The sequence below is a fragment of the Neophocaena asiaeorientalis genome, unplaced genomic scaffold (genome assembly GCF_003031525.2).
Source record: "Neophocaena asiaeorientalis asiaeorientalis breed wild unplaced genomic scaffold, Neophocaena_asiaeorientalis_V1.1 scaffold99, whole genome shotgun sequence".
NCBI classification, from domain to species: Eukaryota; Metazoa; Chordata; class Mammalia; order Artiodactyla; family Phocoenidae; genus Neophocaena; species Neophocaena asiaeorientalis.
The window spans coordinates 2,580,780-2,597,654 of record NW_020173022.1 but is presented as its reverse complement, the minus strand read 5'-3'; the positions used below and the strand labels follow the sequence as shown (position 1 = coordinate 2,597,654).

Below are 16,875 nucleotides of genomic sequence, written 5' to 3'. Positions count from 1 at the left end.
AGATTTGATGAAATCCCAACAGAAGGGAGCTCATGAGAAATCATACTTGCTATAGATCCAAGGGAAATAAGTTTATTATTCATATATTAATAAAAATTAAATATGTATGTATATATACATGTATACATTAAGCATTGGATAATATTATAGATATATGCTGAAATGATAAAGCAAGAAAAGAAAACATAGGTCAATAATGCAGGATAGACGACATAGCACAGCACAATTAGTTGATGCTCTGTGCATCAAAGTATAGGTCAGACAACTGTATGGATCATGGAGTTTCTGTGTGACTTCTTAGTACTCTTGGGTATGGCATACCAGTTCTTAAAGGGGGATTATTGCATAATAATAATGACAGTGTTTATTTACATAAATATTACAAAATATGTCAGAAAAGCAAATACTAGTGGCACAAAGTAGTCACTCAATAAATATTTGTTGAATGAATGAAGAAATGAATTTTGTCCTGAGCCTTGGTGCAGTGTCCAACTGGGGTAGGACTCAAGCAGAGCACTGAGAAATAAAAAGGGAGCAGAAGGCTTGAGCCACCTCCTAATGGAAACAGGCAGGATTGTAACTCAATACCATGATTATTAACTAGAATTGTTTGGCCACAGTGATTGCACATGGATACTAAAAGGAAGTTTTCTTTTCTTATTGCAGGCCAGCTGCCTAAAAGCCATCTGGAACTGGAGATTTCAGAGAGTGGTCTTCAGAACCACCCAACTCTTTTGCTTCAGTGCCCTCATCTCTGGTAAAGTTTATGCTAACCCTTCACCTGGCCCTCAGTGATTGGGGTGACTTCTCCAAATGGGAGAAGTTAAGGATGGTAGCCGGTTGTTATGAGGCATTAGAAAACAGTTCAAGACCAGATTTCTGGAGGAAAAGTGCACCCGACACCATCCTATTGGTAGAAAAGGCTTCAGGAAGACCGTACACATATATACCCAGGGCCGACTTATCCATTAGACTCAATAGACACAGGCCCACGTTACTTTTAGGGACCCGTAAAAATGCTTTAATTTCTTTAAAAATCATTTCCTTCTAGGACCCCCCAAAATGTTTTAGTGTGTAATACTAATATGTTCATCTTTATACCAATGCAGTTAGAAAATACAGTTTTTAATATTTTATTATCGAGGAAGGGAACTCCAAAGGCAAAACTGCCTAGAGGCCATGCAAGCCAATATGCAGCCCTGGTGACATCAGAATAAAGCCTTCAGGCAAAAAAAATGCCACAGAGGTGCCTGTGAGGGAGGGACAAATGGAAACGACCCTCTTGTGGGCAGCAGGGAAGGTTGAATAGGAATAAGACTTTATAAACAGGAAATAGAGCCATTTCCAGGTTTGATTGCTGACATTGTATACCTCTTCACATGGGAACTGGCCTCTTCTGGCTGGGGTGAGCTCCCACCGGCTAGGATAACAATACCTCGCATCATAATACCCTTTATACCTTTAAGGGGCACATTCTTTCTTTCATTTGAGTTCACAAACATCCCTTTAAAAGGCCTGTTTTAAGCCCTGTTTCAACAAGTGAGTAAGCAGAGATGGAGGAAGTAGAGCAATTTATCGAAGGGAAACAGCCCAGAGCAGTGGGATGAAGTGTAAGATTGCAAACCGGGAGGTACAATGAGCCTCTGCCACAAACCTGTTGTGTTTCACCCAACAAGTATGGAGCGAATGCCTGTTAAGTGCCAGGCTCTGTGCTTGGTGTTAAGAATCCAGGGGTAAAAAGAGACCACCATCAGGATTCAAAATCTAGCACATGCGACCCACGTCATATAGACAGATGCTGCACTACCTGGCAGTAGGGGAGGTGGAGACAGAGAAGGTCGCGGTGGGAGCTGAATACCAAGCCCACCTGGAGAAGTCAGGAAAGTAGGGGAGGAAGGTTACCACGCCTCAGCGGGCAGGGCAGCCAGAAAAGCAGCAAGAGCACATGCAAAGGCATGGAAGTGGGACTTAACGTTTTGCTAAAAAAGTAAATACGGTGGGTGATGAGGCTGGACCAGCAGGTAGGTGCCACATCATAAAGCATCTTACTTTCCCCGTGAAGAGGTAGCACCTGGAGATATGAGGCAGCCATTGAGACATTTTACATGTCATTTACTCTGGGCTTGGGCACATTATTCAATGTCTCCTCCACTCATAAAAGGAGAAGATTAGATGACCTCTACGGTCCCTTCCAACTCTGGTATCCTATGGTTCCAGCTCTTGAATACCAAGGATCCTCAGAAGAGGACATTTTCTTATTCTGACTTCATGTATACTTTCAAGTAAAAGATGGAAACCACTCTTTTTCCTTAAAACAACTAGATGAGACATAAAACGGTCATGGTTTTGGTATTTGTCTTCTAGTCAAACTCATCTGACTACACAGAAGTGTACTTATGCTCACAATCTCCTTCTCATCAGGGGTGCTAACCTGACCCACACTTTCCTTTGCTTAGAGCTAATTAACCAGAAAGAAGCGGCAGCGTGGACCTATCATTACAGCAACAAATCATATTCATGGAATTATTCCCGGGTGTTCTGCCAGAAGTACTACACGGATTTAGTAGCTATCCAGAATAAAAATGAGATTGCTTACCTCAATGAGGCCATACCTTACTACAGTTCTTACTACTGGATTGGGATCCGAAAGATCAACAATCAATGGACCTGGGTGGGAACCAAAAAGACTCTCACTGAGGAGGCTGAGAACTGGGCTGACAACGAGCCCAACAACAAGAAGAACAACCAGGACTGCGTGGAGATCTACATCAAGAGTGTGTCAGCCCCCGGCAAGTGGAATGATGAGCCCTGTGGGAAAAAAAAGCGGGCACTGTGCTATACAGGTAGGGCCTTCTCTGCTCTGAAATCCGACTGTTTATAAAAAAAATGCCTTCCCTGGTTCGTTAACATAGCCCCTGAGTCAATAACATTGAGTCTCAAAGTCAGGGACATGAAAACAAAGAGTAAACTGTCAATCAAGCAGCATTATTGAGCACCTTGAAGAATATAAGTTCAGGATTAGAGAAAACTGGCCTTTTGAAGCCAGAAGGAAATGTTAATATCATCTGGTCCACCCTTCTAATTTATAATTGATAAAATAGATGCTCAGGAGATTTGTCTCCTAAAATTTACGTCCAGAGCTTTTTTGTACCACTGTGCCCTAGCATAAGAGACTGTGTAAGCTGAGAGGGAACTTGGCCTTGCCTCTAGGAGATACAGTTGTAACTAATACCTATCGAACACCAGTATGTTCCAGGCATTTCTATTAGTTCATGTGTCATTCGTCTATTTAGTATTAGTTGCATTTAGTCCTCATGAGAACCTCATCAATCAGCTCCTTCTACTGCCCTCATTTTGCTGATGAGGGAAAGGCTCAGAGCTATTCAAGAACCTACCCAAGATTCTAAGTTCCTTGATGATGGAGCCAGTTTCAAACTCATGTTTACGCCACAGGCAGTATTTTTAGCCACATATGCAACCACACTCCTTGCTCAACATTCTCAGGAGGCAATCTGAGAACATGACCAAGGATGACAGTGCTTTACAGATTCCCTTCAACAGCAACATATCTCCAGGTCCATTGGACTTTGGTAGGGGATGAGGGGCGAGGAAAGGGAAGAGGTAACTGAAGGTGAGATCCTGTGCGTATATTTAATTCTCCACTCTCCAGATTCCAGAGTAAGCAGACCTGCGTGAAAGCTTGGTCGTCCTGTGGTTGTGTGCCTCGTGCCAGAACTGATTCCATCTTTCCGATGTGGTTTCCCATCCAGAGGAGCCCACCTTGCCCCGGGTAGCATACAAACACTGTAGCTAGGGAGAGGATGGACTGCCCTGGGCAAGAGAGTCCTGAATACTCTGAAGCTTCTTCTTCAATAAATCATCCTACAGATGCCACACTCTGCTATATATGTTCTAAATTTGTTAGATTATAAACACCTCCCCTCAGAAGCCCTCAACCATAATGGGACAGAATACAGAGTATAGAGTATTCCCTGTACTTTCTCCCTCTCCTCATACAGCCTCCTAGCTGAGGGGAAGCATATCCATACACGCATTGTCACGTAGTCAGATCTCGTTTTACAAATAACTTATTATTATATTTAATAAATAAAATAATGACCTGTCCTTTATAGGCCAGGATGGACATCACGAAAGTGTTAGCTCATCCTACTGCTCTCTCAGTCAGCTCCCTACCCTTCCTGGGCTATGCCTCCCTACAACTGTCCTGATCAGATTATCTTGGCTGCCACGAGATGTTCCAATATGCCACTGCTTCCCCTCCCCACTCAAACTTCAGCCTCCATTTCTGCAAGACAGTCTTCCTCAATAAAGCTTGCAAGGAAGAAACGAGATTGCAAATTACTGGCATGAATGATAATGAACAAGGCCACTCCTCTAGCCTGCAACAATGGCAGGCATCACTAATTGGTACAATTTCACCCGAACGCAGTTGGCTTCCACCTCCACTCCAATACTCTAGGCATTGATTGCCATTTTGCTATCCAAGATGTAAAGAATGTAGGGAACCATCAGTCCTCTGTGGGAGATAGATGAGAAATAGATAGGTACACTACACTGCAACAAAAAAAACAAGCTGGAATACTTCCCTAATGTCAGGATTTCTTAGATCTCAGAACAAGGTGTCAAGGAAAACAAAAAAAAGATTGATTCATTGAATCACCATTATGTTCTTTCCTGGAGATCCAAGAAATAGATAAGTTATTAACCTGCCTGGAAACCCTGAAATGGAATAGAATGCAGAACATTGGCTGTTTTGCCATTCTTAGAGTTCTGAGACCCTGAGGAAGCTACAGTTAGAACAAAACTTTTATGCTCTGAGAGCATAGGGCAGGCAGGTATTACTGTAAGGCACTGGTGGGTCAAGGTGAATAGGGTGGAAGACATGGACCGAACTTCTATTTAGGAACTCCTGTTGCTTCCTGCATCTTCTCTTTACCGGGAACCCTTCCCAGTGGTTCAGTGCAGCTTAACCAAACTCACTGGCTGCCATCGGAACTTCCTGCTGTAGGACACTGCATGGCTTACAGAGCTACAGCATCTCAGGGTTAAGAGGGAATATAGAGACCAAATAGCACAACCTGCTATGTGACATATGGATTTCCTCTTGTGATAGACCCCAATGTAGACCAATGGTCGGCTGGGCTTAGGAAACACCACTAGAAAAGAGTCCAGCCACAGACCTTGCTCCCAGCTATGACCTCATCAATGAAAACACTCTCAGTGCTTTCATGGTATCAATTCTAATACTAATCTACCACCAAGGGCATAGTGCATACACCCTCAACAAGTCTCTTACAGGAAAGAAACTCTGCCCCTTCTCTGTGCTGTCACCCAAGTGGCATAGACTTAGTGAGGAGGGCCTGGCAGGTCAGTCATCTCTGTACCATCTAAATCTGGCGTATTTAGACTTGTGACACAGCTCCCCATAAGGTCATTTGTCCTTGACCATGAGTAGGTCTTAAACATCTCATTCAGGTCCTCTGCTCCTCCGCCACGTGGTGTCGGGCATAGACTTAGACCAAAGATGGAAGAGCTTTGGCCCTAACAGTGGGCAGGTTGGGCTCAAAGAAGTAACTTGCCTGATGCCACATAATAGGGAGTGGAGCGTGGATTCTGACTACGTATGCATGACCCCTGCCACCCCTGTGATATCTGTCATAGGAGTTTCCATAATAATACAACTCTATGAATGCTCTTAGTTAAAAGCCACAACTATTTTGTACCACACAGAGGAGTTTCACTGTCTACACATGTATTGGTGGCTCTATTTGTCCCTCTGTGTCCGCACATGGCAACCCCTCTTCAGGCAACACGAAATGCGGCCTCAAATAGAAGCCAGGGAATGCTCCAGCAGGCTCCGACAGTGTCCTTCCCAGGGAACAAGCTGGCTCTCCAGGGGATGCTGTGGTTTTTCTGTTGTCTGGCTAGATCAAGCTTACCCAAGTGGGACCAAGTCTGTGACTCGGAATAAGAGTCCAGCTTTTCTTCACACCTCCTGGGAATGCCCATGATTCTGACCCTTCTGTATCCACACAGCCTCCTGCCAGGATATGTCCTGCAGCAAGCAAGGAGAGTGCATTGAGACCATCGGAAACTACACCTGCTCCTGTTACCCTGGATTCTATGGACCAGAATGTGAATATGGTGAGGCCACTATTTTGTTGGTAGTATTGTGGTCCTTGGTCTTGTGCTAGAGGCGATGCCAGGGAGAAAATCATGTTGGAGTTGCTCCAGTGAGTAAAGGCTAGTCCTAGGGCCTCTCTCTACCATCTGTCAGTCTGCCTCACTCAAGTTGTCAGAGACACACACTCTGTGTTAAAACACTTTATTCTTAGAGAGAGCATTTCCTCCCCAGATCTCAAAAGGTAAAAGGGAAATGAAAAGGCAGTAAAACAAAGAGAACTCTTTCAGGCTAATTTTGCTTGTTGGGAATAAAAACCAGTGAAAGAATGATTATTTCCCAAGATGCAACCAATACAAAGCTAAAGATGAACGGGTTGGGTTAGAAGTCCAGGGAGATGGGTTTAGGTGGGTTATACAAACAGCTCAGCTTTTAGCAAACCTGACATTGTCTTTCCACCCGCAAAGAAAGAAATCAATATCTCGTCCCCACAGTCACAGAGTGTAGCGAATTTGACCTCCCTCAACACATGCTCATGAACTGCAGTCACCCTCTGGGAAACTTCCCTTTCAACACACACTGCAGCTTCCACTGCACTGAAGGGTACACGCTGAATGGACCCAGCGAGCTGGAATGTTTGGCTTCTGGAATCTGGACGAATACGCCTCCACAGTGTGTAGGTATGTACACCCGGTTCTTTCCATCTTCACTCACAACTAGAATTTCAGAGGGGAGAACAAGCTTCCCCCATTTAAAAGACAAGGGAAAGGATGGGGATCTACGTTAGATGGGAAATTCTGCTGATGACTATTACCCGTCAACCAGAGTAACACTAATTTTAATTTTCATGATTTTGTATCTGTGGAGTGAGGTAGTCAGTTTAGCTCTTGATTCTCAGGCAAAAGCAATACAAAAGGGTCCTTCTCCCTTTGTTAATTGCAAAGTGAACAGAGTACAGTAATGAGTTAGGGGTTGGGTATTGTTAATTTGATCATTTTACCTTGCTTCTTTAAAAAGTAAACAACAAAAGGATGCTTGGATCTTTCCAAACAGCTATTGAAAGTACCATTTAACCACCAAAGTTCATCACCTGCCTGACACTTTGGGAAGATGCGGACAGCTGTTGCAGCATCTCAAAGCTTCCAAGGTGCTAGGCATAATCTAAGGTCTCATGCCATTATTCTGTGGTTGTTTTTAGCTGTCCAGTGCCCACCCCTGAAGTCTCCTGAGCAAGGAAGCATGACCTGTCTCCACTCTGCAAAAGCATTCCAGCACCAGTCCAGCTGCAGCTTCAGTTGCGAAGAGGGATTTGCATTAGTTGGACCAAAGGTGGTGCAGTGCACAGCCTCGGGGGTGTGGACAGCCCCAGCTCCAGTGTGTCAAGGTGAGTTTCAGGCAGTTGGGGATGTATAATGTCCACTGCACCTGGTTCTTGATGGGAGCACAGATGAAACTGGCTAGCTTATGGAGAAACTGGCCTGAATCACCACAACTTGACTCTCCTTTGACCTACCACTCAGCTAGACTGTGTTCATCTGGGATAGGAAAAGAGTGTCAGGCTCTAGAAAAAAAAAAAGAGGCTGATTTTACTACTTATTTTAAACAAAATTTAAAAGTCCTCCTTTCCCCAAAACTCACTGCCCTCAAGCAACTTCAGAACGACCTCATTCATAAATTTCACATAAGAGGGAAAGGATAGCATCTACATCTGTAAGTAGACACTAGAAGAAATACCAGGACAGGTTTATAGCAGTAAAGGGAATAAAGGACATTAGAAAAAGCTTGAAGGAGTCTTTTATTTTAAAGAGATTTAGGCCCCCCTGAAGGCTGGTACTACATACAAGTCTAGACAAACATCACTAGGGTCTCCTGAACCTTACAGATTCCCAACGCCACCTGGATTTCCAGAGGTGGATTCACCATTGCTCTCTAGCTGTGGGCATGGTTTTTCTCCTTCCTTAGTACCTTTCTCTCTGTCCTTGGTTGTTCTCTCCAGCTACGCAGTGTCAGCTCCCGGAAGCCCCTAGCAAAGGAACCCTGGACTGTGTCCATCCCCTCACTGCCTTTGCAATGGCTCCAGCTACAAATTTGAATGTGAACCTGACCATCGCGTGAGGGGCTGGGACACACTCTGTTGCACTGGCCCTGGCTGGGGGACTGCACCCTTGCCAACCTTCGAGGGTAGGATTTTTCATTAGCAGCCCCCAGTGCACCAGGAAGGAGTCACAGCACAGTGGAAAGATCAAGGGCTCTTAACATCAGGATGACCTCCTCCAGGCTCTGGCACTGAAACAGGTTGTTCAGCGTCCGGGAGGCATGGTTTTCTCCTCCACGAAATGAGCTACGGATTGCAAGGAGCTTCAATGAGGATGAAGTATATAAAAAAGTATACAATTAAATAGCTTGTATAATGTACCTCGCAGAGAGCCTTTGTTTCTGCCTCTTTTTTCCCTCCCTGCCTCATTGGTGTATAGAAGCTGTGGGTCAGTGTCCTTCCTATACTTCAGATGGAGTCAGAAGAGTGGCTGTTAGGACACAGGGAGAGATTGCTCATCATAGCCCTCAGTGGTAGCCTTTGACAAAGGATCAAAGGAACCACTGCATTGAAAAAGAGGTTGTGACACAATTCTAGGCAGTTAGCTAATACCACAAAACTGAATTCTGTGTAATTGCCTCACACCTTCATCTTATAAAGCAAAAATGGGGACTAGGATATGGGGGAAATTAAATGTTGGATTAGGGAATTTCCGGGAGACCTGGATTATAAACCCAGCTCTACTACTGTCTACATATAAGACCTTAGGGATATCATTTAAAATTTCTGAACCTCACTTTTCTCATCTGCCAAGTAAGAGAGAAACACTAGAGGGTCTTTTGTTCTTAAATGCCCCGATTCTGTAAAAAACAGAGGTCTAAGGTCACAGTGTACAGGTAATCTTTATACTCTGATAAACTCCAGAAGTATCCTGGAGATGACAGGCTTTGTCAAGGAAAAGCAGGAGGAAGCCAGTCTTTATCAGAACTGAGGTCACTCGGGGCTTAATTGTGCTCAGGAACTGACCTTGGGCTGCACTCACTTGGCAATTGAAGTCTGTTTAGGATGACATCCTGTGTTCAAGAGACAAGGCTCTTTCAGGATCATTTTATAGGGCTCAGTATTGGAGTGCCAATAATAAGGTAGGTTGTTCCAGCTTTTTCCTTAAAAGTCCAGTCTGTTCTATATCTCCTCCTTCCAGATCCAATTTCACAAATATTGCCAATAAATATCTAAAGAGCACCTTCAATGTCCGAAACACTTCCAGGCTCTGGGAATACAACTCTGGATGAATGACACCAGCCTCAAGGAGATTGCCGTCTAAGGGGAGGGGCAGAATTACAATAATGCATGAACAGCTCAAGAACGGGGGCTGTGGGAGCACACTGGAAGAGCTTCTAGCCCGAGCTGGGGTGGCCAGGGAAGGCTTCTTAAGGAAAGTGAGGTCTAAACTGAGACTTGAAGGGCAGGTGAGTGATCCAGGTAAACAGAGGCATGGCAAGGTGTTCCCGGCAGATACCTCTTTTTGAAAAAGGAGGATTTAGGGTTCTGCATGTACTGACAGTGTGGGTCGAAAAGATGGAGCATCTCTCAAGGGGCTCTTCTGAGAAAGAATTGAGCCCTTCTACTGCCCAGTATCAGACAATCACTTTTCCCGTTTAGCCATTGCCTGTGAGCCTCTGGAGAGTCCTGTCCACGGAAGCATGGATTGCTCCCTGTCTTCAACAGCATTTCAGTACAACAGCAACTGTAGCTTTCATTGTGCTAAGGGTTTCACACTGAGAGGAGCTGACACAGTTCGATGTGCTGATTTGGGACAGTGGACAGCGCCAGCCCCAGTCTGTCAAGGTACTGTGATAGCATAACGTTGCTTCCCTGCCTCTCAGCTTATTAAAGGCATCAGCATGTGCATTTAGTTCTGTCATTCATTTATTATTCTAACATTCACTAAGACTCTATTATGTGCCAGGCCCTTTGTGTGGCCCCTCGGGATGAAGTGGTGAGTGAGGGCAGTCCTAGGCATGTGTTCATTACAGTATCCTGAAACGCAAGGCGAGGGCTGCATGGACTGACGTGGATGTCGTGAGGTGGCATGAAGGAGGGGGCGCTGGGAGGAAAGAATTATGCATGAGGAACAGCATGGAACAGTGGAAGGGTAATGACAAGACATTTAGTCCAGTTCTGTCATTTCCTGGCAACAAGCTTTTGGTCTCTCTAAAGCTCAGTGTCACCTGCAAAATAAGAGTACTATTATCTCCCTTACCCGCCTCACTAGTGGTTGTGGATTAGTGTGTGTAAATGCAAGCTTAAAAATGCTACGAGGGACTTCCCTTGTGGCACAGTGGTTAAGAGTCCATCTGCCAATGCAGGGGACACAGGTTCTATTTTTGGTCCGGGAAGATCCCACAGGCCACAGAGTAACTAAATCTGTGAGCCACAACTACTGAGCCTGCGCTCTAGAGCCCACAAGCCACAACTACTGAGCCCTCACACCACAACTACTGAAGCCTGGGCGCCTAGAGCCCATGCTCCACAACGAAGAGTAGCCCCCGCTCGTTGCAACTAAAGAAAGCCTGCGCACAGCAACGAAGACCCAACGCAGCCAAAAATAAAAAAAAATAAAATAATAAATTTATTTAAAAAACTGCTATGAGCTTTACAAATGTAGGTAAAATAATGATCATAACATTACCTTGTAAATCATATGTCTCTGATCTGATTTTACAAAGTGATCTCCTTTAAATAGTTCATGTTCTCAATATTTTGCTCTTGAAGAACTGAGATATAGGGAAATCACGAAGATTTTTTTTTTTTTTTACAAGAGGTACCCCACACAGAATTTATGTCCCAGGAATGAAAATATTGGCATTTCATGTGAGATCCCAAGCAATTTATGTGAACCCTGGGTCTAAGTATACCTGATTTTAAAATGAGGCAGTGGTTTGAAAGTAGTGTCTTGAAGAGAGATGTATACACCCATGTTCATAGCAGCATTATTCATAACAGTTAAAATGTGGAAGCAACCCAAGTGTCCATCATAGATGAATGGATAAGAAAAACGTGGTATATACATACATACAATGGAATATTATTCAACCTTAAAAAGGAAGGAAATTCTGACATATGCTACAACATGGATGAATCTCAAGGACATTATGCTGAGTGTAGTAAGCCAATCACAAAACGACAAGTACTGAATGATTCCACATATAGGAGGTACTTAGAGTAGTCAGAATCACTGAGACAGAAAGTGGAATGGTTGTTGCTGGGGCCTAGAGGAGGAATAGGTAGCTGCCGTTAAATGTTCTGAAGACGGATGGTGGTGATAGTTGCACGAAAATATGAATGTACTTAATCCCACTGGAATGTACACTTAGAAATGGTGAAGTGGTAAAAGATAAGTTTCGTGCTATGTGTATTTTACTACAGTTAAAAAATTGAAGAAAAAGTGCGGCAGTAGAGGAATAGATCATCATACAACGTGATGGTGACACTTAGCGAGGGGAATGGGATGTACTGGGAAGGTATTGTCTGAGAGACAAAGACACAGAGAGCCCTTTGACAGGCTTAAAAGGAGAGGGTCTTTAGGGGTCACTGGAGACATTCTTGTCTCCAGTCAGGTAAATGTCTAATCACCCAAAAGAGAGAATTGACTGTTCTCTTAAGCATCTAGATATGTGGTTTCGATAACTCCCCTGGTAGGCCTTCCTAGCGTTTTCCACTCTGACATTCAAGGTCTGCATCTGATGCATAGCTATAATGATTTAAAGACTATTACTGCTGCTGCTACTACTACCATTAGTAATAATAAGAATAGATAATATTTATTGAGCATTTTAGTCGAACTCCATGAGGTAGTTAAAACTATTGCTCCCCTTTTAAAAATGAGAAAAGACTTAATATATATAGAATACATGTGTTTTCTCCATTTATGGCCATCTGCATTATATGATTGAGATCATGGCGTGTATATAATTTTTATCCTGCTTTTTCACTTGACATTGTGCATTGAGACACCTCCCATATCTTTCCAAGGTGAAATATATCATATTCCTTTCATGGATCCACGATAGTTAATTTTTGCCCTCTAATTAGTGGCATTTATGTTTATTTTTGATATTTTGCTCTCACAAATAATATCATGATAAAAATTCTCTGAACTGATTTTTGATATGCATCTTGTTACATACTTAGCATAGATTCTTGGGTCCAAAAGTACGATATTTTTAAAACTATGAATACATATTGCCAAATGCTTAACGATGGCTCAACATTTCCTCCTAAAGTCCTTCATGCGGCATTGGGATTATATGACACTTTTCTCGTCCTCCAGGTTAAACATGCCCAATTCAGAAATCCCTCTTGTTGGCACTAGAAAGAGTTAAGGGGTGGAAATCAATGAGTGCTTGTTTATTACTTTCCTCACTCCCTTACTTTCTCACTTCCTCACTCCTTAGCGTCGCAGTGCCAGTATCTTCCAGCCTCAAACAAGGCCCAGGTGAACTGCTCCCATCCCTTTGGTGCCTTTAGGTACCAGTCGACCTGCAGCTTCACCTGTGATGAGGGCTTCCTCCTGGTGGGAGCAAGTGTGCTGCAATGCTTGGATACGGGGAACTGGAATGCTCCTTTTCCAGAATGCCAAGGTAAAATGAATTCTTTCCAGTGTCTTGGAAATAAACTGTAGGCTTATTTTAAAAAGCTGTATTTTATAGGTGGTAACTGTTTAGGGGACAGAAACTTGACATGGACTGGAAAATGAATAAACACTGTCATCACGTAACCCAGGGATCCAAAATGCAAATGCCTTCAGGGGCTAGGCAGGTACCACAAGCGACAGGATGTCTGGCAACAGGAAGGTGGCAGGGGGGGTGTGGTGGTGGCCTGGTTCCAGCTCTGTCCTGGGGCCTTTCCCAGGACATAAGGGCTCCTATCATGAACCAGGTGGACTGTTCTCACTTGGCTGAAGATAGTATCTGGAAAGAAGGCCAGAGGGAAGAGCTAGCCTCAGGATGGCTGTTCCAAGATTGATCTGGCTCTTTGCTCCTAGGAACCACGGAGTACAATGGTGGAATGGGGGGTAGCTCCCGGCTTTAATAGTGGAATGGGAGGGGCAGAATTTACAGGTGCCTGGCTGCAAACATCCTCCAAGATCTGTGTTAAGACTGGAGAAATCCACTTAGGATAAAGTGAAGACTGATGAAAAGAGGAAGAAACTAATCTGTACATGCAAGGTCAACAGGATTCTCAGAAGAAACAAAGTATACATATATTCAGCATAAGCATATTTGTCTGCATTACACTTGATATAAAGTAAAGGCAGTTACTGTGTGGAATAGAACTGGTTTTAATCATCTGTGTTTAGGAACTGAAGGACAGATATACGCTTTTTCTACTCCCCATTCCTTTTTCTACTCCCTGTATCCAAATATTTACTTATATTTATGGCAAATACTGCTTTTAAAAAAAATAACATTTTTATTTATAAAAGCTACAGAAAAATAAGGAAATAGAGAAACAAAAAAATCCTCTTAAATACCTCCCCCAAATACCCAACCCTAAAACAGACACACTGGCTATGTCTCTCCCTTCTTGTATGAATTCTTCCAATACTTTCCCACTTTTTCCTCCACGTGATTAGTATTTTTTATGATGCATATATATACAATTTTAATAATAAAATTAGGTAGGTAAAATACCAGCCAATTCTGCGTTGTTGGCCTTTGCTTTTCACTTCGTACCCACTTCCGACAGGAGTGAAAGCAGGCAGAAACATGTTTTTAATAAAAAGGAAACCACTTGGTATTCAGATCACACACAAGCACACACATGCACACACACGTACACACTACTGTTAAGTTAGGTCAACAGTGAGTGAATGAATGAATGAACAAACGAACGAACGAAGGGGCTGACCAACTCAATAGAACTGCATGTCCTTTAGCCCCAGGCACAAGAGAGCATGGCAAGCCACAGGGGCTAGGGATTGGCACACCTTCTGAGCTGGGTCTGCAGAGACCAAGGTGAGGCTTGTGGCCTTGGTTCTTCAGCTGTCACCTGGGCTACACTGAAGGCTGAGTATACTACAAAGTCCACACAGCTTTGGGGAAGAACTTGGAGTCCCTGAGGAGGGTGTTACAATGCTTAGCACCCTTCCGAATGACCCTGGGCTGTTCAGGGCACAGATTGCAGTTCATTGCCCCACACTGGCCCACCTGTGGGTGTTTCACAGCAAGGAGGCTCACACTCACCATGGCTTCCTGTGACCTTCCACTTTCCTTCCGCTTTTAGTTCTTTGTTTACTCTGACTGAACTTTCTCCTCTTGTTGCCGGGCAAGCATCAAGTGAAATACCCAAATGTGGTCTGTGCAGGAAGGTACCACGAGGCTTGCACTCGCAAGCTGTTGTAATGCTCTTGAAAGAGTGTTCTCAATTTCCCTTTGCAAGGTCCCCCTTGCCCCTGTATCCCCACCCGAGCTATCAGAAGGTAAGGCCACAAAAGAGCTGCAAATGGACTCATGGTACCAACACCCTCCCAATTTGTCCTTACAGTTTATAGGCTGCTTGACTTGCCTGCTCTCCCTTACCCACCACTCCCACACTGAATGCAGAAAGACTTTTCAAGTGGCAGAAAATAACTAGGTCTTTCGACCAAGGGATGAGATTGGGGGGTTGGGGGTGAAATGTAGCTGGAAAGGAGAAGGGAGGAAGGGAAGAGAGAGAAAGAGAAATAGAAAATGCTCTCAAGACCTCAAGCAGTTCAAATCAGTGGAAATGGCCCTAGGTTCATCCACACCACCACTGTCTCTGGTCTAAAACCATACACTACCCAATCAGGCCAAACAGTGAAGAAGAAACACCCTAAACCATGCGTTCTCTTAGCCTTTAGCCTTCATTTTTTAATGCCAATATGTTTAATCTGAGTTTTATTTCACTAATTGGCTGAGGGATATCTTGGCAGCCATTAACATTTGCATACAGAGTGTTTTCACTTTTTAGCCTTGTAAAAATCCTGGGAGCTATTCTCCACATTTTAAAGGTGAACATATTGAGGTTCAGAGAGGTTAAGTGACTTGCCAATAGTCACAGAGCATGATCTCCAACCAAATCAAGTCCTCTAGCACCACAAACTCCACATGGATAAGCTGTGGCAAAGCACCATGAGATCTTATTTACTGTTTTTTATAGGTGAACAAGTAGTGTCATCTGGGGCTGGTCATTGTAGGATGAGACTGGTGGGAAGAGCATCTGCAGATGGCCAGTTACATTATGTTCCTACTTTGTGTCATGATTGTTAAAATATTTTTAAATTTATTTTTTGCCTATGATTTAGTTAACTTATTATTTTGTATAACTGAGGATCCCTGCAAGGCAAGGATTGTTTTTTCTCCCATTTCATAGATGAAGCAACTGAGATTCAGAAAGCTTATTGTCCAGAGATACATTGCTAGTAAGTAACAGAGGCAGGCTTTGGACCCAGATTCTTTCCACCACTTGGTTGGTGGAAGGAACTTCTGGAAGGGGAAAAAGTATTTTACTCCACTTCCCTATTTCCAATCACTTGTCATTGTTTTATGGCAAGGTGGTTAGGTCTATCTCTGAAGAAGGTATCAAGGAAGCAGCCAGTCCTTCTCCTGTCCAGGGGCAACTAACATGAGCTGCGTCACTATCTTTCCCAACAAAGAACCAGTTCCCTTTTAAATCACCTCTAAAGCTCTTTGGCGGTGAGCATTTCAGGATACCAATCCACTGTCAACTGCTGCTATTTCACACGTACAAGACTTCTACCAGGTGACAAAGCACCATGAAATTCAAACAATCATTTCTAACCCCATGCTGCCGCGGTATGTTAAGGACGGACACACACACACACACACACACACACACACACACTGATTTAAGTTGCTGTGTTCTAAAACAACCTCCTCTCTCCTCCTCGGCCATGCCCACGGCAGCCGTTACCTGCGCACCTCTCCCAAACCCTCAGAATGGAACAAAGACCTGTGTCCAGCCTCTTGGAGATTCCAGTTATAAGACCACATGCCAGTTCACCTGTGATGAGGGATTCTCTTTATCTGGACCGGAAAGATTGGACTGTACTCCATCTGGACGCTGGACAGATTCCCCACCAACGTGTGACGGTAGGACCACAGGTCTATCCTCTCTTACAGCTTCTCAAGTAACCGTATAGAATGAAGGATCATCAGCAATTCATGTAAACCTGTTCCTAAGCTAAAGGAAGCTTTCTCCACAAAGCATAACAATCTAGACCAAAAGCTTTTCTCTCTCTCTCTGGATATTCTTTTTTTTTAATATAACTTTATTTGCTGCATTGGGTTTTTATTGCTGCGCACGGTCATTCTTTAGTCATGGCTAATGGGGGCTACTCTTCGTTGCGGTGCGCGGGCTTCTCACTGCGGTGGCTTCTCTCGTTGCAGAGCGTGGGCTCTAGGTGCACGGGCCTCAGTAGTTGTGGCTCGCAGGATCAGTAGTTGTGGCTCGCAGGCTCTAGAGCTCAGGCAGTAGTTGTGTCGCACGGGCTTAGTTGCTCTGCGGCGTGTGGGATCTTCCCGGACCAGGGCTTGAACCCATGTCCCCTACATTGGCACGTGGATTCTTAACCACTGCGCCACCAGGGAAGTCTTCTCTGAATAGTCTTATAATAATAACTTTAAACATTTCATAGTTTTATAACGTGTTT

At 43.9% G+C, this 16,875-nt stretch overlaps 1 protein-coding gene across 3 annotated transcripts in view; it reads left to right on the top strand.

Annotated features, from left to right (window-relative positions):
- Window positions 1–16,875, top strand: part of SELP (selectin P) — a 65,960-nt gene that overhangs the window by 35,399 nt on the left and 13,686 nt on the right. For 2 of the 3 annotated variants that reach the window (XM_024742415.1, XM_024742417.1), the window contains 8 exons: window positions 667–757; window positions 2,457–2,843; window positions 6,058–6,165; window positions 6,637–6,822; window positions 7,341–7,526; window positions 9,840–10,025; window positions 12,635–12,820; window positions 16,130–16,315. In XM_024742415.1, coding sequence (XP_024598183.1) covers window positions 667–757; window positions 2,457–2,843; window positions 6,058–6,165; window positions 6,637–6,822; window positions 7,341–7,526; window positions 9,840–10,025; window positions 12,635–12,820; window positions 16,130–16,315 — 1,516 coding nt within the window. The remainder of the gene's footprint in view (window positions 1–666; window positions 758–2,456; window positions 2,844–6,057; window positions 6,166–6,636; window positions 6,823–7,340; window positions 7,527–9,839; window positions 10,026–12,634; window positions 12,821–16,129; window positions 16,316–16,875) is intronic. The other variant, XM_024742416.1, reaches the window with a different exon arrangement.